We start from the raw sequence: 26,368 nt of genomic DNA on the forward strand, positions 1-26,368 counted from the left end.
CCCAAGTAATACATAAATAAAGAAATCCGCGGAAATCCGTCCATATTCTCATCTTCGGAAATTTTTTGGGAAAGGTGGGTATTATGGATTAGTTTTTCAGGCTGACTTTAGTCACTTGTCTATAGCTCATTCTGTTCGTTGGTCTGTCTGTCTGTCAGCTTGTCCTGTATCACACACGAGACGAATAAGCCTCAGCAGCGTAGTGCCTGTGATATTTTTCTACCGGACCACTTTTGACAGGTGTACAACGAATTTGTGGCTTTTATTTGTTTTCCGGCGAACCTTCTTTGACAGTTCTGCTACGCCCCTGAGGTCATGTGGAACAGGCTAGGCCTAAATTGCCATAATTATATTTCCCGCACTGTAAAACTAATTCTATAATCATAAGAAGCAAACAATATTCGTCTCCCAATTCCCAAAACATACAAATACAAGCATAATATTAACTATTATATTATTATATTAGTTATTACTGGATGCGCTGTTCACAATATCATTTGCGCAAATAGTGCATTGGTATGCAGCCACCCTTTGCGTAGGTGGGCAGCCGCAAAATCGATCAGTCGTGGTACAGATTCAAGAATTACGCTCCAACCGCGTGACTTTGGATGACACAACTTGGACCACATGTCAACTAATAAACAATAATGATATTCCAATAGACTGCAGTTTGATTGATAACCTTGATTTTCCGTAATAACTGTGGCAAGTCAGACTTTACGCAAACTTTGCAAGAAAAGCATACATAATCCAAGCTCAACGTGAACAAATGCATCGAAGAAAAGAATAAAATCGATGATGGGATGCTATAACACCTTAGGTCGAAGTACAAACGACAGTATTGTGATGATATAGTGCAACCTCGTTTACTCGAACTTCAGGGGTCAGGGAAATTAATTCGAGTTAGAAAGAATTCGAGTTATCCAATTTTACAATACAAAGTCACAATACCGTTTAACTAATGGTTGAAGAAGTCCTTGATGCTCTGCTGCTTCATGAAGGTATGGTGGGAAGATTCCAAGTCTTGCTCCAGTTTGCTGAGGGTGTCCCAGTGGTCTTCATGACGAGTGAGTTGCTTGGGCATTGCCACAAGGAAATGACGAAGAGTAGCCAGTGATTCCATAGCCTTGGCATAATTATGTTGGTGGTGTTGTGGTACAGTACGCATTTAAATAGTACTCAGGTGTCACTCTGTTAGCAGTATAAAAGCGTGGGCTCTGATGTTTGTTTCCATTCAGCATTTGATTGCCTACATGTATTTGAATACTACTCAGGTGTCACTCTGGTGAGATTTTTTTCATTTTCTTCATTTATTCGACTTATGTGGGCTGTTTTGGGGCTGTTTTGGGGTCAAGGGGTCGTGAAATAACATCGAGTTATTAATATATTCGTCTTAATGAAGCTTCGAGTTATCCATAATGTATTTACTATGAAAGAGAGAGCAGTTTGCAGGGCCCCAGAAAAAAGTCGAGTTATGACGAAATTCGTACTATCCGAGCTCGTGCTATAAGGGTTAGTCTGCATGTCATTTTGGAGAAAACAGAGACGATTATGTGCAGAAACTCACCCGGCGTGTTGCTCTTCATCGGTCAAAGTTAGTGCGTAGGCTTTTCCTAATGCAGCCACCGTCTACGGCGTGTATACATACGGTCTTGCTGAAAAATTGCATTGCGTTCAGTTTCATTCTGTGAGTTCGACAGCTACTTGACTAAATGTTGTATTTTCGCCTTACGCGACTTGTTTTTTACTCGGTTACGTAGGCAGACATGTTGCAAGTTGTTGTTCTCTCTCTCTCTCTCTCTCTCTCTCTCTCTCTCTCTCTCTCTCTCTCTCTCTCTCTCTCTAGATCTCTCTCTCTCCCTCTCCCTCTCTCTCTCTCTCTCTCTCTCTCTCTCTCTCTCTCTCTCTCTCTCCTCTCTCTCTCTCTCTCTCTCTCTCTCTCTCTCTCTCTCTCTCTCTCTCTCTCTCTCTCTCTCTCTCTCTCTCTCTCGTTGCGTCCACTGCTACCGTTCTACAAGTATACAAGCAGAAGTTAGTTTTCTGACAGAAGGCCGATAACCTTCTTTCCATCCCCGCATTCGGTGCAGTATCACTGACATTTTCATTTTACCCTTCTGCACGAAAATGTCATAACAAGGTCATTGAAATTCTAAAAAACTTTTCCAAAGGCATAGTCTGTTTGATGTTTGGTTGAAACACGTTTTTCTTAAAGATACCCCGCCATCTAAACACATTTAGATACGTGACTAAAGCAACATGTATGCCCCTGAACTAGACCTAATTTTGTATCCACTTGTTCCCCCGAAAGCGGCGTATGGCTGCCTGAATGGCGCGGTAAAAACGCAAAAGCATGGGTGAACGTGGGAGTTTCAGCCCATGAACAAAGAAGAAAAGATATCCACTTGTTTGTTTGTGTGAATGTGCTACCAGGTTTTCCGATTATCCTGTAAAATTAGCCAAGACAAGTTATTTTTCCCCAAGTTCTGATCATGAACCAGTTCCCCGATTCCGCAATCAGACGCCTGCTGTTTCTGGGTTGTGTGCTTGTCATTCATGCACTAGGGTTTCCTATTAACCCCTTGACTGCCTTAGGACGGGTATACCCGTCATGCACTGGTGCATTATTTCCATGATTAGATACTAAAAACAGATTCTTGGTTCAATTTCCTTTAAAAATAACATAGGTTTTACTTTCCTACCTACTGCCAGTTTGGAGCTAGAATTTTTTGTGAATTATTACACCCCAAACTCCAATATTCCCTGGCAGTCAGGAAGTTTTGATTGGCAGCGAAAGGGTTAAGTATACATATGCAGTCAGCTCGCTTGCTTGGGAAACCTACTGTCGATGACAGCACGAGCTGCACGAGGCAGATTGTACGGGAGACATGACAACACAGGCTGACCTTTATTTTCATCAAAACTAGTTCACAGGCCTGGGAACAGGAACACATTTTGTTCATTTTGAGTACACAGCTTGTGGAGACATGGCTTACTTGAATGACCTGTGGGTTGAAACAAGTACAGTATCGTAATAACGTCGTTGAGACTGCTTTGTCATCTTTCAAATCTGACAATTCCAACTATAACTGTCTGCAATTGTGCGTTAGATTTTGTGTGCCCTGAAGTTTTCAACTCAACTCAACTCAACTCAAATTTTATTGGCTTCAATTTCCACATAGAAGAATTTGTCTTGCGCTTGGGATTAAGACATAGGCAGAAAGTAAGAGTATAACATATAAAAACAGCATTCATATCACATTTCATGTATCACACACAGTAATCACTAGTATAGGCCTAGGCCTACAATATCACATTTGTCCCTGTATCATCAGGGGCGGATCAGTTGCTTTGTAAGGGGGGGGGGGGGGGGGGCACTTTGAATCGAAAGTGAATGTGATGGGCGCGAAGCGCCCGAATTTGCTAGGGGAGTCCGGGGGCATGCTCCCCCGGAAAAATGTTTTGCCCAAAGAAGCAAAATGGTGCCATCTGGTGCCATTTGAACTTAGAAATGGTCATAGAATCAGCATAGAAAAATCTTTTTTTCTTCTTCTTTTTTTTCGGGGGGGGGGGGGGGGGCACGTGCCCCCTGTGCCCCCCCCCCCCCTCGTCCGCCCCTGATCATACATGCAAATAAATAGTATCACATTTTCCACGTATCACACACAATATATACATTACATAACATACAGCAAGTTTCCATCTCCCGCGCCCCCCCCCCCCCACCCCCTCCCACACATACATATCCTCGCACGTGCGTCGACTCCATACAAATGACATCATCAGTCCATTAACTAAAATGCACAATGACTAGTAGAGGGTACATGATACACAATACGTGCTCAACTAGGCCTGCTAACTAAAATAATAACAGAAACAAAAACAAGGACTGGGCACAACATTTACACGTGTGTGACCTACTTACATCAAGTGCCTGTGATCTATAAATAACAATGATTGCGTTTAAAATAAAACATGAATAATGTCGATGTTTGCTAACAATGAATACATAAAAACTAAGATAAGAATGTATGTGCTTTCATAATATGATTATTTTATAAAACACAGTGGGGAAATTTGGAAAATAATTTTTATACGGAACCGCACATCGAGTCGAGCTCTGTAGCGTGTGTGTTCGGAGGCAGGAGACACACAGGGCTGTGGATATTAATTGTTGTGAGATTCGATGGATTAAAAAGGATACCCCGACTTCGGCAGGGCAGAAGGAGGTACAAGACGGTGTGCTGTATTGCTGTGTGTGAGTGTGCTGTGCAGACCTTCTGTGTTATGTGCATGTTCTATTCTATTCTCTTTGGTGAGAAAATAAATCATACCTGACTTGGTATATACGCATTGTCTCCCAGGTACGGATATATCCGCTCAGACTGTTAGCTTCAGTCGCTTCCTGTAACGTCCATCTAACGCCTGCATTCCGGCAGCGTGTTGATACACAGTTACTACACAGTTACTTCACTTCTGAGTGGCTGCAGCACAGCTGGTCGCGGCCAAAAAAAACCTTGGTCAACATAGGTGGGGTAGAAAGTGTTAATACTATGTAGCTCACCAAATCTCAGCATCCTCCGCCCATTCATTGTTTTATCTCATTTACTCATAATCCTCCTACCACCCCTACCCAAACATCCACAATTCAATCGTTCTTCCCAATTACCCATCCTTCCCAACCACCAATCCCCTAAGTCCCCAGAATCCCAAGCCACTCGGAGCCTCTGAGCCTTGCGAAGTAGTTCCCTCCCAGCGGCCTGTGATTGATTCCAAACCACTCTATCCATACAGTGGAACCCGCTTTTAAGACCCCCGATTTAAAACTTCCTCTGTGATTGTCGGAGGACAGATGGGCTCCCCTCCCCACCCCCCACCCCCATACAGCGGACCGCCCCCCCCCCCCCCCCCACATTTTAAGACCCCCCCCCCACCCCCACCCCGTGATTTAACGCTTCTCCTATTTTAAGACTCTTCTTTCTCTGATGTCCTGTTCACACCCGCTGTAAATTTGCCTCCATTTTAAGTGCTGTTCACATGGCAGACTTGCAACCAACTTATGACCAACTTTAGTCGTTTAAAAATCGCTCCTGAGTCGTTGAGGCCGAATAGGGGAAAAGTCTGCCATGTGAACAGCCCCAGCGACTCGCGCCAGACTCGCGAACGACTCGCGCCAGACTCCAAAACCCAGTTGAGCACTGCCCGACTCAGCCGTGACAAGCAAACGACTTGCGCCAGACTTTTCTTATCGCGCGAACTGATTGGTTAGCTCTAACCACTGAGTTAAATATAGACGTGTACATCTCTGTAGTTTCGCCGAAAACAACGAGGTCAACCGGACAATCCCGAAAGGCTAAGTCTGGCGAGGCTCGCCGCTTAAAACTAGTTTGCGAGTTTGTGCTGTTCACACTGGCAGCGATTTTGATTTGACTTGCCGCCGACTAAAATCGCTTGAAAGTTGGTCACAAGTTTGTTGCAAGTCTGCCATGTCTGCCACAGGACCCCCGTGCAGTGGAATCCCTCGTTTAAGACATGGCTTTCACCTCTTTCAAAAGTCACTACCATTGGTAGACCACCTCCTTTTTGGCTCACGTAAGTGTAGCCTATGCGATGCTAACTTTTGTCTGTCTGTGCGTGCGTGCGTGCGTGCGTGCGTGCGTATGTATGTATGTATGTATGTGGTAAAAACTTTAACATTTGAAGACGTCACATTATGGCGTAAGAGGATTAGACGTCACGCGAAGGAATTACTGAAAGTCTCGGTCATTGTTATTTTGAGCGGGCCGAGACTAGTTGACAGTCGTGTCCCTGTAAGTAGGCTACATGCAGACAGACAGATCTAGATCTAGTGTCTCGCACTCTTGCACCGTGTCACCTATGCTTACTGTGTGTGTGTATGTGTGACGGAGTGATTGAGTTTGTGTTACTGTTTGTCGATTTCTTACGTGAGCTTTGAAGGCTTCGCCTCTTGTTGTGACATGATATCTGAGGGTTTTTTGTGGTCTTAAAAGAGGGGTTCCATAGTGCTGTTCTCGCCATTGATCACAGACAGATGTCCAAAACGTCCGTCCCGCGGATCCAAGGGTAATATTTAAGAAATAATATCCTCCGGGGTTTTGAGAGTGGTGGAGATAAACGTTAAGTACAAGTACGTAGACAGTCTGGGGACTTATTCTGCTTGTCCGGGCGTGTGTGAGCTTGGTGTTCAGTTCGTGAGGGCCATACTAGGGAGATTTAAAAGACAGCACGTTTCGTTTTGCAGCTCGTTTCGTTTGGTGAATGAGTCACCCCGCGAAACGGAACGTGAAACGAGACGGCATAGGCCGCAGACAAGATTTAGATGTATTCACGTTTCGTTTCGGAATGAAGGAAGGGCGATAAATCTTCAAGTGAAATTATCACGTCTGTCCTCGATCAGAATGGAAAAAAAAACCCTAGGAGGTGGTCCAGAATCGGGCATACTTTGATTATTTTCAGTCCAAATAAATCACACAGACTTTGTTTATACAAAATCACATACGAAGCCAGAATAACAATTCGATGCGATGACCTACTTCTGCTTCGCCATTTGCTTTCTTACCATGAAGTTGGATAAATGTACCAGGATCAGTACCCTTCAAAATATTTCAGTTCACAACAGTTGTCTACCTCCAATGAACACATTCTCAGCGCTGAAAGACTGTGAAAGGGTTGATGAATCTAGCAATGCATAAAATGGCCAACAAATAAAACTGTTAGTGTGCAAAAATACTCACAAAAGTTGACGAAATATTGTTCGTTTTTTGGGGGTGGAAAACGTGACTGCGTTTTGACGTTCCACGTTCCGTTTCAGTTGACCTTCACCTTTCCAGCGAGAGACCCCCGAAATGATGACGTTTACCACAACTTCAAAACGAAACGTCCCGACGTTTCGTTTTTTAAATCTCCGTAGTCCTGAGATTTCGTTGTTGAGATTTTCTTTGCGGTGTGCATTTTGAGTATTTGTCTGTTCGTCCGCCTGCGTGTCTTCCCTTGTGTCTGTCTGTCTGTCTGTTGGTCTGTATGTATGTATGTATGTCTGTCTGTCTGTCTGTCTGGTGTTTTTAATTGTTTGTCTCTCTGTCTGGTTCTGTGTGTGTCCCTCCTGCTAGTTCTGTTCTGTAATACATATTCATATTTGTATATGTTGGGGTTTTTTTTTTTTTTTTTGATAGTTTTTGTGCCTCATTTCCGTTTCTGTGGTTTAATGGTAGTGCGTGTGCGTGATTGTGTGTGTGCGTCTGTGTGTGTGTATGTGCGTATGTGTGCGCGCGTTAGTGTGTGTGTGTGTTTATGTGTCTTTGCGTATGTGTGCGCTAGTCAGTGTGTGTGTGTGTGTGTGTGTGTGTGTGTGTGTGTGTGTATGTGCGTGCGTGCGTGCGAGCGTGCGTGCGTGCGTGCGTGTGTGTGTGCGTGAGTGCGTTTGCGTCTGTGCCTTAATATCTCCATGTTAACATTCATTTTTATGACACCCATCAAAACAACATCCACTGGGACAGACAAGCAGGCCAAGCGAACTCGACGTCAGAGCGGTCATAATCGTATTTCTGCCCTAGAGTGTCGTGCCTGAAACCACTCAAACCAGGACATCCATTCTGTCCTCCTCACAGGCAGTTCGTAAATGCTGCAATAACGTCAAACATTGTGGTAAATCGCTTGTCGTGAATAGCGCTTTGTTACGCATCATGATAGGTCGCTCTCGGTCAGAGAAAAAGGTTTCTTGAAAACATCAGCCTAGGGACAGAGAGGAGGGAAGGACTGAGAGAGAGAAAGAGAGAGAGAGAGAGAGAGAGAGAGAGAGAGAGAGAGAGAGAGAGAGAGAGAGAGAGAGAAAGTGAGACAGAGAGAGAGAGAGGGGAGATGCGGGAGAGAGAAAGAGAGAGAGATAGAGGGAGGGAGAGAGAAGGAGGTATCGAAAGGTGGAGAGAGTGGGGAAGAGAGAGAGGGAGGGTATGGGGAGAGACAGACAAAGAGACACATAGAGAGAGGGAGGGTAGGGAAGGAGAGAGATAGGGGGAGGGGACACAGGGGGAGAGAGAGGATGAGAGAGAGAGAGAGCGAGAGAGAGAGAGAGCGAGAGAGAGCGAGAGAGAGAGCGAGAGAGAGAGAGAGAGAGAGAGAGAGAGCGAGAGAGAGAGAGCGAGAGAGAGCGAGAGAGAGAGCGAGAGAGAGAGAGAGAGAGAGCGAGCGAGAGAGAGAGAGCGAGAGAGAGAGAGAGCGAGAGAGAGAGAGATTATGTCTGTCTCTCATTCTGTCGTTCTAGACACACCTGATAAACATGACAGCCACTTCAAAACGGTGTCAAACTTAGAACGTGTACGTATAAGTCTAACTTGTTGTGCTTTTGAATGTTGGTATGTGTTGAAGTGGAAGAATGCTCTTATCCCAAAAAAATAAAGCATAAATTATTCTGATTTTGGGGTTCCCCGACCGACACTATTTTTTCCTCCCCACAGTGAAACTTTCTTATGTTTTACCCATAATAAAAGCACTTGGAAATGACAAAACTCGATTTTGCAGACTTTACAAGGAAAGCTACTTTTCTCTTGACACAGCGTGCACGAAATCAAGGCAATAAAAAAGCCACATGCGCTTGGGTAAAAGAAAAAAGGCTTTAAAGGCACAGCTAGTAAGCCTCCCGTAAACCATCACAGATACTGTCAGGCTTTTACACACAGTACAAACACCCTTCCATTTGAACGCTCACCAAACGGGAACATCATAGGTGCCCTACGTAAAGAGCGAGCAATTTTCACAGAATTAATTTTGCGAAGAGAGTGTAGTCTATCAGAGACAATTAAATCGGATCGTGGTGCGTTGTGGCGCTAGACCTAACTTTTAAAATATAAATAATAAATTGACAGCTTGTTACACAAACATTCTTAAATCATAAAATAATTCTTGTTTGATCAAGACAAGATCAGTACAATTCGAAGTTTTGAAAGTTTGAAAAAAGAAAAGCCCAGAAGCAGGGTCACGCAAGGTCGTGGTTCTCGTAGCAGACGACGGTTTATACCTATCGCCAGTTCCTCTGAACAGTCAAAAACCATCGCTTATAGAGTTCTTGTGAACCACAGCCGTTTGTTTCGTGCATAGTCAGAGGTACTTAATAACGTGCTATTGCAGATAAGCTCACAGCGAGTCGCATTCAAATTACTAACTGACGACTACATTGTGAAAAAGGGAAACTTGATCACACGGGTTCACGATGGCTCAGGGGTAAGATAAACCACGCAAAAATAAATTCTTTGAAAATTGCTCGCTCTTTACGGAGGGCACCTAGGATGTTCCCGTTTGGTGAGCGTTCAAATGGAAGGGTGTTTGGACTGTGTGTAAAACCCTGACAGTATCTGTGATGGTTTACGGGAGGCTTACTGTGCCTTTAATCTATAAAACAAAACAAAAATATATAAAAAGGTGACCGACTAACCGAACCTAATTTGTTTTAGCTTTGACATGGAAAAACACCGTTTACCTTTTTTTGTTTTTTTGTAATTTTTTTCGGAGGGGGGGGGGGGTCCTATCCTTCTGCAACAGCCTGGACAGATGGTGAACGTGGTGGTTTTAAGGGAAGGAGTGTGCCTTTAAGGTGTCAAATATTCGCGTAGGCCGTACTGCCCACACCCGCTCATTTCCATATCCCTCATGTTAACACTTACACCCTGACATGATCCATTCTTTTCCCTTCAGCATACGTCTTTGCCGTGTTTTTGTGGGGTTTTTTTTTAAGATAAAAAGAGGAAATGTATGTTTCTTGTATTGGACTTGGCTTTATCTTCAAGATCTCGATCTTTACAACCTTTCAAAATGATCTGTTGTTGGACCTGTTACACACACACACACACACCCACACACATACACACACACACACACACACACACACACACACACACACACACACACACACACACACACACACACACCTGACTTTTGCGCATGGAGCAACTACTGACTTCTCGTCGCCGTCCTTGATTCTTGATTCATGTCACTCAATCAAACAGTCGATCGATCAATAACTCAACCAATCAATCAATCAATCAATCAATCAATCAATCAATCAATCAATCAATCAATCAATCAATCAATCAATCAATCAACCAATCTATCAACCAATCAACCAATCAATCAATCAACCAATCAATCTATTAACGATTTAATGAAATCGTCAAGGTTGGTGTGTCTCATGGCTTACAGTCAGCGCCATGAAGCTTTTGAACCGCTCCCGAGGAGGTTTTGGCTGAAGTGTATAGAAAACACCATCATGACATGTAACAGCCGATTTCTCAGAATTCCAGAACCTCTCTAAAACAAGGGGAAACAAAATCAATATTCAAGCAAACATGCGTCCCTGATGGCATTGGCAGCAAACATTCTAATTCACACAAAAACAAGAGCGCAAGTATAAAATTGAAGAAAAAAACACACCAAAATAATGTAGACGCTTTTGTGCTTTGATGCACTCGCATTAAAATATAAGATAAGAACTAAAATCCCTCCCTCTGTGGGTTCATAATGCCGCCGTTTCAGACAAGAAAATACATTATGCATGGCTCCTAAATGCATCTTCTCCCGATTATCCTTGCAGAGACCAGCTATTGACACAAAGGGACCAAAAGTAATGACAACTAATAGTTTATCACAAACTTAAGGAGAACAAGCTGGGTTTAAACTAAAGGGAAATCGGGGCAAAGGCTTAAAGGTTTTATTCGCTTTTGGCCCATTGGGCTTTGCAGCGGCGAGATAAACAAGTATTTATTCCGAAGCAAAGACTGGCTTGTGCATTGCCAGAACAACATTTCGGAATCTGTCATTTAATTGGACAACGTCCACTTTGCGAGGTCTACTTCACAAAAAAGCTTCGCGAAGTTTTGGCGAAGTCGACTTTGTGCTCATTTAAGGACAGCTTCAAGAAAGTCTTATTTGCGGACGAATCTAAAATGCAAAAGACACTCGCTTCTAGTTTTTAATTGCAGGCAAACATACCCCAGATACTTTCCTTCGCGTGTCAGGCCCCCGTCACACAGCTCTACGTCCTTACGACGACCATGCCGATCCCTCCGATCAAAAAAAAAAAGAGTTGTGAAATCGGGGCGTATCGCCGTCAAAATCCAGCACATGGCAAATAAAGTTAAACAAGTCGCGTAAGGCGAAATTACTACATTTAGTCAAGCTGTCGAACTCACGGGATGAAACTGAACGCACTGTATTTTTTTCACCAAGACAATACAGCTTCGCCGTCGCGATATAACCTTCGTGGTTGAAAACGACGTTAAACACCAAATAAATAAAGAAAGAAAGAATACAGCTTCGTCAATTGATCCCCGCGTGAAGGAAATCGCTCACCTCCCACGTGCAAAACGTAGTGATATTGACACGCCAGATTAGCGCGGTAGCGTATTGTGCTAAACAGGAAAGCGCGCTTTTCTGTATTCTTGTTAACTCTCTGAGCTTGTTTTGAATGCAACCTATGATATCTATATGTTTTTGGAATCAGGAAATGATAAAGAATAAGATGACATCATTTTTGGATCGATTTCGTAAATTTTAATCGTAAGACTAATTAATCTATTTTCGTTAATTGTGATCACATTTTAAGAGTACACATGACATATGTATATATTTTTAGATTCAGAATGTGATGAAGAATACGATGCAATCAATTTTAAATCTGTTTGCGAAAAATCGATTTTAATGACAACTTTTATGAGCAAACTCATTAATTAATTTTTAAGCCTCCAAGCTGAAATGCAATACCAAAGTCCGGGCTTCGTCGAAGATTACTTGACCAAAATTTCAACTAATTTGGTTGAAAAATGAGAGCGTGACAGTGCCGCCTCAACTTTCACGAAAAGCCGGATATGACGTCATCAAAGACATTTATCACAAAAATGAAAATAATACACAGTGAGGCATTTGTGATTGATTTATTTTGTTAGGAATTTATTCATTAAAATAATTCCAACTCAACACAAGCAGTTAGGGTGTTGATTTGTTGTATTTGTCCAAGTCTAGGGATGGTCTTACCGAGCAGCCAAATCTGAGATGGATAGCCGAATTGTTTTCACGAGAAGGAGTTACCTTCACAGGAAATCTAATGTCTAACTACTTCCAATACACAGTGTAAAATGTGACCTTCCACCACGGAATGAGTCGCATGTCACCTTTGCATGATTTTCATATTTTTACATTTTCTTAAAGAGTTTTTAATGCTCTATCTAGTGGTGAAACCCGTTTTAGAAAAGAGCGAAAACTGTTTGAGTTATAAGCCTGTGACTAAAGTGACCCTCACACTGTTACCAGACACCCCAGGACTTATATTAAGCCTAGCGCAGAACCGCGCGAGGTGACATGCGACTCATTTCGTCGTGGAGAGTCACAAATGTTAACTTCATTAATACCCCAGCATCATACCACAAGTGTCAGTTTCGAAATAAATTCAGCAAAAGCTTTCCACTGTACTCCGAGAGAAGCTTTTTTCTTTCTCAATGTATGCTTGCAGGATTGAGGACATCAAGGGTTGCATGAAACTGCCCAAAACTGCCGACACTTTTATCATCGATTCGGATTGTTCGTCTGTGTAGAAGTGGAAAGAAGCTCTTATTCAACATAAAACCCCGAACACATGTTGACATACAAGATATGGTTTACATGGAAATGAAGGTATCTCACAGATCTTGTTGGCTTTGGTAGTCGCCGAAACGACAGAACGTATTTTAAATCGCCATGTTGTCGTCATTTCCGCAGAACGGGTGGAGGATTGGTTGGGTTGGCGGTTGGGGTTTTCGTGTCTCTTCAACTTTTTTGGCTATTAGGAACCCATTAAATGTTATTTTCATTCTCAGTTTATAGTTGGAGGAATGGTGATACGGCCAAACATTACCGACACTTGAATCGTCATTTCGGCAATGTGTAGACAAGTCCAAGAGACAAATCTGCATTTTAAGAAAAGCTAAAACGTTATGCTCCCGTTCCAAGGCATGGGTTGTAAGCGAGCAGATCTTAAATTGAGCAGTGTTCTTGAGCCCTGTAAATACAAATCTTCCCATTGCCATATCCTCCGGGGACTGGCTTCTGTGTATCAAACATCGATTTGTTTCCCAGAGCCCAGAAAGTTAGACCAGTTGCCCGCAGAATCCGCTGTAGAGATTGCATTGCATCCGCCCGGGACCGTGATGAAAAGCATGAACATCCACATACAACACGGAAGAGAAGACGAAAGGAAAAAAAAGTAGAAACGAGAGTAAGAAAGGGGGACAGAAAAAAAGAAAGAAAGAAAGAAAAGAAAATGAAGAAAACAGAAACAGAAAGAATAGAAGTGAGACAGAGAAAAAAGAAAGAAAAGAAAATGCACAAAAAAAAAGGAAAAGAAAAGGGAGCGAAAAGTTCTTCAAGAGTATTCAATAGAGGAAGCTCGCATGAAGTAAACCGATGACGCAGTAATCTGACAGTGAGTACGAGCACCACTTGTATCGTCGCTGCCAAATCCGGCCTTAATTTAGATAAATTGCTATGTTCCAGAATATACTTCGCCCGTTGCGGAGGCCCTTCCGAGACGGCGCTTCAGATCCCCGATGTCTTCGATCGGCAAAGGGAGATCTCAGCGTAGCAGACGACTGTAACCCAGGCCTGTGACGGTGGTAGTGGCGGCGGTGGTCCAATGAAGTGCTAAAAAATTGGAGTCTTACTGGAAGATTTATCCCGAGAAAGATCAGCACATGCGTTGGCTGAGAAAGCTTCACACACGCTGGAAAGGAACGGAGTTACGTCCCTTTTTGTCTTGGTGACGATCCAGTGTTCGCGCTGAAGTTTGTCTTTGAGTGGTGGTTGGTGTCAGGCTGGAGTGACGGCGTCAACTGTTTTGCTTTCGTTTTGTGTGTCTTCCCTCATCGACATGGGGTGATGCCTGTCTGATTACAACTTCTAGTTTCCCAAGCGGCCTGGCAGAATCGACCGGTAAGTGGTTTTTTTTTAAATTGTTTTCTTTTGGTGTAAGTGTGTGTGTGTGTGTGTGTGTGTGTGTGTGTGTGTGTGTGTGTGTGTGTGTGTGTGTGTGTGTGTGTGTGTGTGTGTGTGTGTGTGTGTGTGTGTTGATGGTGTTTGTTTCTTTGTGTTTTGTTTTGTTTTGATTTAAGAGTAATACCTAATATACCGGACTCGCAACGAAATATACAAACAAATGACAATGAACAACGTTTCGACCTAAAGGTCTTCAACAGGTTAAAAAAAAAATGAAAACAACAATACAAATATGAAAACGACTTATCAGAGAAGATGGCGATGATGTCCTCCAAGTGCAAAAGAAGGGGGAAAGGGAGATAAATCAAAAATCAAAAAAAAAATGAGCAATGAAAAATGAAACCAAAAAGAAACAAATCAGAATAATAACGCTTGAAGGGCCTGCAGTTGAAAGAGAGAGAGAGAGAGAGAGAGAGAGAGAGAGAGAGAGAGAGAGAGAGAGAGAGAGAGAGAGAGAGAGAGAGAGAGAGAGAGAGAGAGAGAGATTTTATTTTAATTTTATATTAGAACATAAAAGCATCTGCATAATTGTTTTGATTTGTTTTGTGTTTGTTTATTCTTTCGTTGTTCATTTCATTCTTTGTCGCGTGTACATTCAAAGTAAGAGTAATTGCTCAGCAAATACGGCAAGCGCATGGGGTAAGTGTCTTTTTATGAGGACAAATATAGGCAATATAACAACAAATGTCTGGACAAACTTTCCAGAAAAGCAGACGGGAACGTTACCTAACATGGGCATTGTCAAAGCTTATTGGCCTTCATTGGTTTCGTACAAAATGACAAGTTTGAACTTAGCCTTCCAGTCGTTTTATGGAAATTTGCTAACCTGACTTAATTTGAGCCATTTCTGAACCTTTTACGTAGATTGGGGTGGGTGCAATTGCGCTGCTTTGGCCAACACAAAAAGTAAAGCCGATTGGAAGTACAGTGGACGCCGCTTAATAAAACCGCGGTTAATAGAGCCAGCCGCTTATAAAAGCCGATTTCAGACGGTCCGGATTTATCACAATGGCTCCGCTTGATTGGGATTCAAAGCGGGCGACCAGGCGATCGCCCGCCACGTGACGCGGGCGATTTGATCTAAAGTACCAATCAAGCGCAATCGGGCCATAAACATGGCTGCCAATTTGTTGCTGTTGGACGAGTTGTTCTTCAGTGATGATAGTGATGCGGAGTACGCCTACAATATGGAGTGTGAATGCTTGGAAGTCACACATATATATTGGAAGTCACACATAATTATGTTTGATCTCCGGTTGAAATGGTTTGCAAGATATTGACCGATTGAAGGGACTGGCTGACTGGTCAAAAGCCTCGAATCTTGTGATCTTGTCATTTGACAAGTCATCTGCATGGAATCGTCATCGATTCACATTCAACTTCACTTGAAATTACTTCAATGAATCCTATCTAAGCCCCAAAACACACTTTAAACAATCACGAGTACTTAGATTCAACCCAATAATTAAGCACAGAAGCGTGAACACGGCCTGAAGGTACAACTTTCTCTTCAGAAGTAAAAGATTCACTTACTTTCCACCCGTGGCGGCCATTTTGATCTCGCATCAGCCGATGTGTTTTGGTCGGGCGAGGCGGGCTAGCCCGCCGGCTTAAGCCGGTTGATGACCCGATTGTACTTGATTGAAAATACTTCACCCGGGCGCACCCGGGCGATCGCCCGGATTCCAATCAAGCGGAGCCTATATCTTATGTATTAGAAAACGCCGGTTAATAAACCCAACCCGCCGCTTATTAAAGCCAGTTTTCTCAGAGAAATCACGTAGTTTGTGACTAAAACTCTCATTATCTTGTTCTGATGTGGAAGACGATCAACAAACAAACACTCATAAAATCGTTCTCTGCCGAGTAATGATTCGTGACGGTGACAGTGAAATTATTGATGTACCGAAGTGATCAAAGTACACGTACATGTACATAATTAAACCAAAAGTTCAACATCCTTCGTGAAGGTTTGTTTAGATTCAAACAAGTGTAAATGACGAAAGAAAGTGACTGAGTGACGTAAACAAAAGAGAAGATTTTTTTTTTCGAAAATGACGTATTCCTGGACCGCCGGTTAATAAATCCACCGCTTATTAAAGCCATTTTTCGTCGGTCCAGAAGTGGCTTTATTAAGCGGCGACCACTGTATTCCCTCTTTTCCGTCATTTTCTTAAGAACATTAAAAAAAAAAATTGTAAAACGTTTACCTGAAGTTGTCATGCATTTTCCCCTTTATGGTTGGGTATTCATCTGAGTATTCGCGTCATACTGTTGTCGAAGTAACACTTTTGCACGGACCATATTTGAACATAAAAGTATCTGCATAATTTCGAGGGGAACTGAAAGTGCATTGTTGTGCCAACCGTTGATGGACACTATTATTAGTAGATCGATCACCTCGAGGTGGTTTTCGATTAAACAGGTAATACAAATTATTATTGTTATTATCATTATTAAGGAGATTTCTATAGCGCATAACTAAAAGCACTATGCGCTTTACAATATCACTAAGTATAAGCACACGCAAACATATACTGACGTCCAAAAGAAACGCGAAAAACAGTGTCCAGTGTCACTTATTGCCTAATAAAAAAATCGTACAAAAATTCAAATTTCATTATTAATGTCCAATTTTTGGTAGAGTAGAACACTGACTTATGGTCCATAACACAGTAAGGTTGCGGAGACGATGCGTTATTAGTGCCTTAACAGAACAGTCAATAGCGTGTGTGGCCCCCATTAGCATCGATGACGGCCTGGCATCGGCGGTGCATTGAGCGGACCAACGTGTTGCTGGCTTGCCTGGGAATGTTGGTCCAGGCTTGCCGGACGCCCCGATCAAGATCAGCGACAGTTGTGGGCCTTGGGACCACCCTGTTGAGCTGTGTCTGGAGCAAGTCCCAACATTGCTCAATAGGGTTCATGTCAGGAGATAACGCTGGCCAAGGCATCACCTGGATGCCTGAGGCAGGAGATCCTGAGTGGCCCTGGCGGTGTGGGGGCGTGCGTTGTCGTGCTGGAAAACCCAGTTTGCATGGGCTTGAAAAAAGGGCAGCACATGAGGGTGCACCACCTGGTCCATATAGCGCTGCGCTGTTACGCCGTTGCCGGGTCCAGGACCCAGGCCTTGGAAGATGACGGGACCTAGCACCTGGTTCTGGCCGATGGTGCCCCACAACATGAGGCTGGGCCCACCCCAGGCGTTGTTCTCCACGACACAGTTGTCAGCATAGCAGTAACCACTTCTTCTTCATACCCGAACACGCCCGTCGGCATGGTCAATGCAGAAACGGTTTTCATCGCTGAAAAGCACGTTCTGCCAGCGAACATTGTTCCAATTGAGGAAGCCTTGCGCCCAATGCAGGCGTGCCTGTCTATGGCGCACGATCAGGATGGGTCCCCTGGCTGGACGGCAGTTCCTCAGCCCCCTGAAGCGCAGTCGCCGGCTGGCCGTTTGCCTAGAAATGGGTGCCTGGTGTGTCCCTATAACAGTTCTGGCTGTTTCTGCAGCTGTTCTGAAGGGATGTGCAACATGGCTGCGGAAAATGTGCCGATCTTGCCTTGGCGTCGTCACTCGGGGTCTGCCGCTTCGCTCGACATCAGCAGTAGAGCCAGTTATCACAAACCGCTGCAGGAGACGATAAATGGTGGATATGTGACATTGGAAAGTCGCAGCCACGGCTTCCGGCGTGTCCCCAGCCTCCAGACGTCCAATGGCTCTCTCGCGTTCAGCAGAAGTGAGTCTTGGCATGGTGATAGCGTCGAATGAGGGACTGATGAAACCTGTAACTTTGTGCCATTTTTATCCTCTAGTGACAGGGAACACCACTCACTGATCAGCTTTTGTGCTTTTCTTGCACGTGCAGCTGAACTGCACAAGAAAAATGGCTCAGCTAACTCGGGCTTTACGTGGATTGCAAGTGCGCTGATGCGGTAAAATTCACAATTCACCTTCCTCAGACATCGGTCTTGATATACTGGCTGCCAAAAATAACACAACTTTTGTTAATACAGAAAAAAAATTATTTGTAAAATAAATAATATTTTTCGCGTTTCTTTTGGACGTCAGTATTTGATTAAATAGAACTTAGCTTAGCAAGACATACTTAGAACACTAAACATTTGAGTTCATACAAAAATAGAGAATTAAATTAAATACTGGACAAGCGATTTAAATAAGCTAAAGGCCTACACCAACTGCAATGGGCTATTTCAAATACAAAAGTTTAGTTAACTATAAAAGGCAGTGCATAAAACTCCATAATCCTAAGAGGGTCGAACAAATAAGAAAAATAAGACTATTTTACAATAATCACTTCATAAAAAGATAATAAACATGGAATACAAAGCTGTAATTGTTCACAACAAATTTTAAAAGATTTTCATGCCATATTGCACAACACATTTTGACACACACCCAATCTCACACAAGCGCACATACACACTTACACACACACACACACACACACACACGCACACACTCACACACACACACACCCACGCACACACACACACACACACACACACACACACACACACACACACACGTGCACTCACACACTCAGCGCCGTAAGTCAATAGCTGTTGCGTGTCACGAACAAAACCTTCCACTGCCCAGTACTATTATATATGTCTCCAGTTGAAAGGATGCCCTTGACGCATGTGCACGCCTGGACGAAGCTGCGGTGTTATAAGTAGCGAGGAAATGACGGTATCTTCAACGAAGGGGAGTGGGAAAAACAAAATGACAAAGAAAGAAAAGTTACACTATCGTTTCCTACGATCGGGTCAAGGCCATTGGTAATGGCACTGTTACTGATTTATATCGGTGAGTCGGGAAGCTCACTGTTTCTGAAAGAAAGAAAACAAAAATCTCAAGGGAAGACAATGGTGACGAGGAAGATTGCTAAGCGACATCCACGTAGTGTTTCATTTCTTTTTTATGTCACGTGCAAAGTACCGGAAGGACGTAAAGGAGTCTGCGCAGTGAGCCGCTCATTTCGATCCCAGCGGGTTTCAGTCGTCAGTATGTCTGGCGAAGTCGCTGTCACTGAATCGAACACACAGAGTCAAACTGAAAGGGATATTCAGTGCAAAAAATAACGGTCTACAATCGTCGTATAAGCTACACAGTTTGGTTTAGACTTTGTAATTATGCCCTTTCACACAGCAGACATGCTTTAAAATTAGTGTTGTAACGTTTAGTTATTCAACGGTTTGTGCTTGGGTTATTTTGCAGACTGTTATTTTTCAATGCACTGTCATTGTTTTCTTGCCCGTCCTTCGTTTTCGTCCCAGAGAGCGGCGAATTTAGAACGCAGTTGCTGGGTTACAACTTTTGTTTTACATTAAACACTCTTGAGTTTTATGCTAATATACATTTCATTTGGGCTTTTATTTCAATGAATATTACCGTGTTTGTTTGTTTTTTGACGTGCACTGCTGCGCGTGATGTTTTGGTCCACAGCAAAAGAAACCTCGCAAACGCATGTAGGTTTGTTTGCCTACTCTCCGTAGGCCAAATATGTCCTCGATGATATTTTCAAAGTGTAGTTCTCCTCTTAAAGTTTGCAAAGTCCATTAGTTGTCCTAGAAAAAGACGTTTGAGTCATATTGTAACTATCATTTATTTTATGTAATATTTCAGCTTTTTATATTTAGTCAAGTTTTGACTAAATATTTTAACATCGAGGGGGAATCGAAACGAGGGTCGTGGTGTATGTGTGTGCGTGCGTGCGTGTGTGCGTGCGTGTAGAGCGATTCAGACCAAACTACTGGACCGATCTTTATGAAATTTGACATGAGAGTTCCTGGGTATGATATCCCCGAACGTTTTTTTTCATTTTTTTGATAAATGTCTTTGATGACGTCATATCCGGCTTTTCGTGAAAGTTGAGGCGGCACTGTCACGCCCTCATTTTTCAACCAAATTGGTTGAAATTTTGGTCAAGTAATCTTCGACGAAGCCCGGACTTCGGTATTGCATTTCAGCTTGGTGGCTTAAAAATTAATTAATGACTTTGGTCATTAAAAATCTGAAAATTGTAAAAAAAAAAAAAAAAATTTTAAAACGATCCAAATTTACGTTCATCTTATTTTCCATCATTTGCTGATTCCAAAAACATATAAATATGTTATATTCCGATTAAAAACAAGCTCTGAAAATTAAATATATAAAAATTATTATCAAAATTAAATTGTCCAAATCAATTTACAAACACTTTCAGCTTATTCCTTGTCGGTTCCTGATTCCAAAAACATATAGATATATATGATATGTTTGGATTAAAAACACGCTCAGAAAGTTAAAACAAAGAGAGGTACAGAAAAGCGTGCTATCCTTCTTAGGCCAAAAAAAAAATAGGTCTGTTTACGGTAACCCGACCGACCCTAGTTTTTTCGCGCGACCCTAGACTTTTTTTTGGCATTTGGGGAAAAAAAAAAAATCTTGTTTTTTTTGGCAAAATAACGTAAAAATATGGTATTTTGGAAAAAAAAAAAAAAAAAAAAAAAAAAAAAAATCCCGACCTACCGACCCTATTTTTTTGGCCTATGTTACCGTAAACAGACCTATTTTTTTGGGGGGGCCTTAGCGCAACTACTACCCCGCTCTTCTTGTCAATTTCACTGCCTTTGCCATGAGCGGTGGACTGACGATGCTACGAGTATACGGTCTTGCTGAAAAATGGCATTGCGTTCAGTTTCATTCTGTGAGTTCGACAGCTACTTGACTAAATATTGTATTTTCGCCTTACGCGACTTGTTATTTGTTTGTTTGCTTGTTTTAGAGGGGGAAAGTAGATTGCGTTCCTCTTGCGTAATACATTTATCAATCGTCAAAGGTTATCCAGAATTTTGCAGAATTTCAATTTCGGTAAGCCTCTAGTTGGTGACCTTTGATAAACCTCACATTCTTTAATGTGCAGATATTTATTCTAGGAACGAATACCACAACTGAAAACGTGCTGGCGATAAGCAAATGTGTGGAGACACTTACGTCCGAAGCGTCTCGGTGGGGCTTTAATCTGCCGCAGCCAATGGCTTAAAAATCTGCCGCAGCAGATCTGACAGGGTGTTACCTTTTGGACATCATGGATCAGACGGTGCAGGGGTGAAGATCCAGTGCACAGTTGCCCAACCCACTCACACACTTCCAAACAATCGAAGCTCATGAATATGGAGACAGATGAAAAAGTGTTCGGGGCAACAAGTGGGCTGTTTTTCGGCTAAACTCAAGGACTTGTGCGCCAATTTTGCAATCTTTTCTCCTCCTGTCACTGGATACGGAAAAAAATAAAGTGTATTTGATAGAGTGGTTTTGGGTTTGACAATTGCTGAAAGATATATTGTTGGCCACGTAGACTTGATTACTTGTATCATGCGTCCAATGGAGAATATGGTGCAGAATGCCAACCCCTCTCCTTTTCTGCTTTAACTTTGTTGTTAGGTACATGTCATTGTGAGAGGGAGAGAGCCGGAGTGGCATAGTGGTTAGAATCTTAGCCTCTAACGCTGACGGTCGGGGATCGACCCCCACTACGATTATTCCGAGTGGTCTCCAGCCCACCATTCTGGAAATAGGTACCTGACCCTATTGAGGCCGAGGGAAGGCAAAGGCTTCGAGACCCCCCGCGGGTTAGGGGGAAGAATTTACCCAATGCTCCCCAGCATGTCGTAAGAGGCGATTAACGGATTCTGTTTCTCCTTTTACCCTTGTTAAGTGTTTCTTGTATAGAATATAGTCAATTTTTGTAAAGATTTTAGTCAAGCAGTATGTAAGAAATGTTAAGTCCTTTGTACTGGAAACTTGCATTCTCCCAGTAAGGTAATATATTGTACTACGTTGCAAGCCCCTGGAGCAAATTTTTGATTAGTGCTTTTGTGAGCAAGAAACAATTGACAAGTGGCTCTATCCCATCTCCCCCCTTTCCCCGTCGCGATATAACCTTCGTGGTTGAAAACGACGTTAAACACCAAATAAAGAAAGAAAGAAAGGCTTCGAGGGAGAGGAGGTGGGCAGCGCCCTCATAAAGCTGGCCCTGGAAAAGTTGATATCTCTAATATCTTGCTCCCCTACAATCAAATATGGTTATGAAAATTGATACCTGTACCTTTTTTTATTGTCAGACCTTGTGTGCGCTTCACATCCCGTATCAACAATGCATTTATTTTGATAATATGAAGGTCTGCTCCATTGCAACTTCCTTGCACATTTTGTTTTTTGTCTTTAATGTCTTTCTTCACCAGTAACGTGTTTTCTATCGTTTGGAGATTGGATTTCCCTTCTTTGAGTCATGTGACGTCAGAGGCCTACAAAACTTTATAATTGGGCGTTTCAGGTTGACCGAAACTTTAAAGGAACTACAAAACACACGTCATGTGTTTGATTACATGTGTGTGTGCCGTTCAATGTCAAAACAACAACAAAGTCAGTACATGACGTGTGTTTTGTAGTTCCTTTGAAGTTTCGGTCAACCTGAAACGCCCAAATCTGAAGCTTGTGTGTTTGATTGCATGTGTGTGTGCCCGGGCTCGTTCAATCGTCAAAACAACAACAAAGTCATAGTACCTGAAAGGAATTCGATCGATACATAAATGTTATTTGCGTTTTTGACCAAAATATGACATTTTACACAGATCGAGACAGTCATTGTTCTCCGAGACCGCGATAGACTGTCTCGATCTGTGTAAAATGTCATATTTTGGTCAAACACGCAAATAACGTATATTCTATCGTTTTAAGCAATGGGGGTCAATTCTAAACTTGCAATTTCAATGTTATGTTCAAAGCCGGGGAGGTTAGTCCAGTGCCATGTGCGACATAATGGAATGCAGCACCTTTCGTCTCGTATCTTTACCCGTACCGTATTTTCTATTGTTTCACGCAGGCAGAAAAAAAAAGATGGGGGAGGGGGGGGGGAGAGGAGGGCGGGGGACAGGTATTTCTACCTATTACTGAAAATGTCACTTTTCTGTTTCAAGCCAGGGAAGTTAACCCAGCCCCATGTGCAAAAACATAACATTCAGATACCGTGTTTTCTATCGTTTGAAGCAACAACAATAAAGGAGGGGGCGGGGGGGGGGGGGGGGGGGGTATTTCTACCGGTTACACTTACCATGTCACTTTTCTGTTGCAAGCCAGGGAGGTTAACCCAGTGCCATGTGCGACAACATGGAATGCAGCACCTATCGTCTGACCTTCTGTTCCTTCGCCATCGCCTCTGCCTCTGTGGCCGTCCTGTCGCTAGCCGTCTCCACGGATTCTTGGCTGCACACGCGCGAGAAACTGCCTATCCCAACCCTCCCCTCAACAGGTGCGAATAGTGCTGGTGTTTTTGTTTTTTTGTTTTTTTTACGAATACGAATAAACTTTATTGTCATGAAACGTAGAGTTTATAAAACACGAGAAGATAAATTACCAAACTGATTTCATTGTTGGTTTTTTTTTGGAAGCAATTATATACAATATCTCCCAATTTAGTTTGTACATTGTCTACTTGCAAAAATATGGTATATCATATGAATATATTGGTCGATTAATTTCACTCATGAAAGATTTTCGTAATTGGTTGTTTTCTATGCAGTTATCTAGAAAATGTATTTCATCTTCTTGTTTGTTTTTTTTTTTTTTTTTTTTTTTTTTGGTGCTGGTGTTGAAATATTATTTTGAGTTAAGGCTTCGCATGATTGAGATTATGATTCTGACTGTTAGTGAATGTGTGTGTGTGTGTGTGTGTGTGTGTGTGTGTGTGTGTGTGTGTGTGTGTGTGTGTGTGTGTGTGTGTGTGTGTGTGTGTGTGTGAGGGAGAGAGAGAACGATAGCGAGAGAGAGACAAAGAGAGAGAGCTGTAGTACTCACATGTACTTTTCTTTACTAAAGTAAATGATGACTTTCCCTTTTTGTTATAAATCTTCCAGGTTTTTATCTTTGTCAATGTGTTATTTTTGTTGGGAATTTGTTCCTATACGTACGAGTGCTACCCACACCTGGATAATTACCAAAGACTTTTACGGCGAAAAGACGATGTTCGGAAATAACTCTGTCGGGTTTATATGGGAGATGAAGGAGTAAATGTGACCCTCCACCACGAAATGAGTCGCATGTCACCTCGCGCGGTTCTGCGCTTGACTTAATAAATTATAAGTCCGGGGAGTGTCTGGTAACAGTGTGAGGGTCACCTTAGTGACAGGCTTATAACTCAAACAGTTTTCGTTCTTTTCTAAAACGGTTTGCACCACTAGATAGAGCATACAAAACTCTTTAGGAAAATGTAAAAACATGAAAATCATGCAAAGGTGACATGCGACTCATTCCGTGGTGGAGGGTCACAAATACGCTTCAATTTAGTGAATCAAAATTTCGGTTGTGACTTTATAGGTCAGTCACTAGCGAGGGGTGTGTCAGTCTGAAACACGTGGACACTGAGCATGAGTAGTAAGCTTGCCTTACTAAAAGCAAGAGTAAGCCTATTCACTCTTACACAACCCATAGGAAACCGACAGAGTTATTTCCGAAGTTCGTCTATCACTCGTTACCGTGACGGTGAATAGACGAATTTCGAAAATAACTCCGTCGGGTTTGTATCGGTTGGAGGGGCCAATCACTAGCGAGGGGTGTGTGGAAAACACGAACTCATGTCCACATGTTTCCGACACACCCCTCGCTTGTGATTGGCCCCTTCAATGCTTGTCAGAGGATTTGGCAAGGGTATTCACTCTAATACAACCTATACAAACCCGATAGGTTTATTTCCGAAAATTGTCCATTAAACTTTCGTTCTTGTTGTTCGCAGAGGGCAGCCCCATGCAGATGAACGACTCGTGGATACGTGTGTGGGCCGGCATGTGGCGAGTCTGCATGGAAATGGAAGACTGTGAGTATGGTCATTCCATACCGAATATCAACACACACACACACACACACACACACACACACACACACACACACACACACACACACACACACACACCACACACTCACACACGCACACACACATACACACACACACACCACCCACTCACGCACACACACCACACACTCACACACACATTCTCTCTCTCTCTCTCTCTCTCTCTCTCTCTCTCTCTCTCTCTCTCTCTCTCTCTCTCTCTCTCTCTTTTAAACAAACATATAATTCTTTGTTATAATATTCCATCATTGCTTGAAAATCATAATGCATCTTGAAATGTCTTTTTGATTGTTGGACATGTTCATTATTGTAAAATGTACTGTAGTTAACTTAACTTCTATTTCTTCTTGTTATTGAGTTACCGTCACTGGGCGTGTGTGGGGCCCGGGTAGCTCAGGTGGTAGAGCACTGGACTTGTGATCGAAAGGTCGCTGGTTCGAATCCGGGCCGGGACGGACACGGGTCAACTTTTTGTGCAGACCCAGAGACGGTATCCATCTCCCACCCCCGTGTCACCACAATGGCACGTTAAAGATCTTGGTCATTCTACCATAAGTGCAGATGGCTGATACCACCTAAACACGCATACATCAAAAGCCGTGAGGGCGTAAAAACTCGAATCGTATAAACCAATTCATGTCCAATATAGGCAATTAAGACCTGACGGACAATAAGCCCCTACTTGACTTCAGACGGGCGTGTGTGTTTTGTGTTTGTTTTAGGGGGCGTTCTTATTTTATTTGTGGTTACTGTTGTTGTTGTTGTTGTTGTTGTTGTTGTTGTTGTTGTTGTTGTTGTTGTTGTTTCAGTTTGTTTCGTTTTTGATTGTTTTTGTATTTTAAATATCGTGTGTTGCAGTCCCGGATTTATCGAAGACGTGCATGGAGATCAGCTACGAGGCAGGCGGCAGTCGGGGTGAAAACATGACCATGACCTCCATTACCATCGTCGGTGAGTCTTGATGTCTGCCTGGACGGTGTCTCCAGGGCTAATGTGCACGATAAAGTTACCAACCGGGTGGAAGCCAGCCGCGGGGTCGGATATATGGAAATTGAGGTTTGTTTGTGATTTCAACCAATGCAACCCCACTGCAGGCTCCCAGCCGGTTGGTAACTTTCTCGTGCACACCAGTTCTGTTGTGTGGATCAAATAGATATACTCTACAAAGACTGAGAGGTTGGTCTCTCGAAAGAGAAATTCAGCGAGAAAGTTACAACGCAGACCCACTTTAACAAGGACTGTGAACTGTCTTTTCGTTTAAGTCATCCTGTAAAGGTGGCGATTTCAGTCAGAATCTGTTACCATGGGTAATGATTGCATTAACGCGAGAAATATTACTGGCCTACTTAGAAAACTCTTATCGCAGTGACTGAGTCCAGTTACTTAACGAGGCTAATATAATGTCCACACTTAGTGCGAGCGAT

The 26,368-nt window shown here is 42.8% G+C and overlaps 1 protein-coding gene across 1 annotated transcript in view; it reads left to right on the forward strand.

Annotated features, from left to right (window-relative positions):
• The first annotated feature begins 23,206 nt into the window (after window positions 1-23,206).
• Window positions 23,207-26,368, forward strand: part of LOC138960491 (voltage-dependent calcium channel gamma-5 subunit-like) — a 40,650-nt gene continuing 37,488 nt past the window's right edge. Inside the window, exons 1-3 of the mRNA XM_070332396.1 lie at window positions 23,207-23,348; window positions 24,828-24,908; window positions 25,803-25,895. Of these exons, the coding sequence (XP_070188497.1) occupies window positions 23,207-23,348; window positions 24,828-24,908; window positions 25,803-25,895 (316 nt within the window). The remainder of the gene's footprint in view (window positions 23,349-24,827; window positions 24,909-25,802; window positions 25,896-26,368) is intronic.

The sequence above is a fragment of the Littorina saxatilis genome, linkage group LG2 (assembly GCF_037325665.1).
Source record: "Littorina saxatilis isolate snail1 linkage group LG2, US_GU_Lsax_2.0, whole genome shotgun sequence".
Lineage (NCBI taxonomy): Eukaryota > Metazoa > Mollusca > Gastropoda > Littorinimorpha > Littorinidae > Littorina > Littorina saxatilis.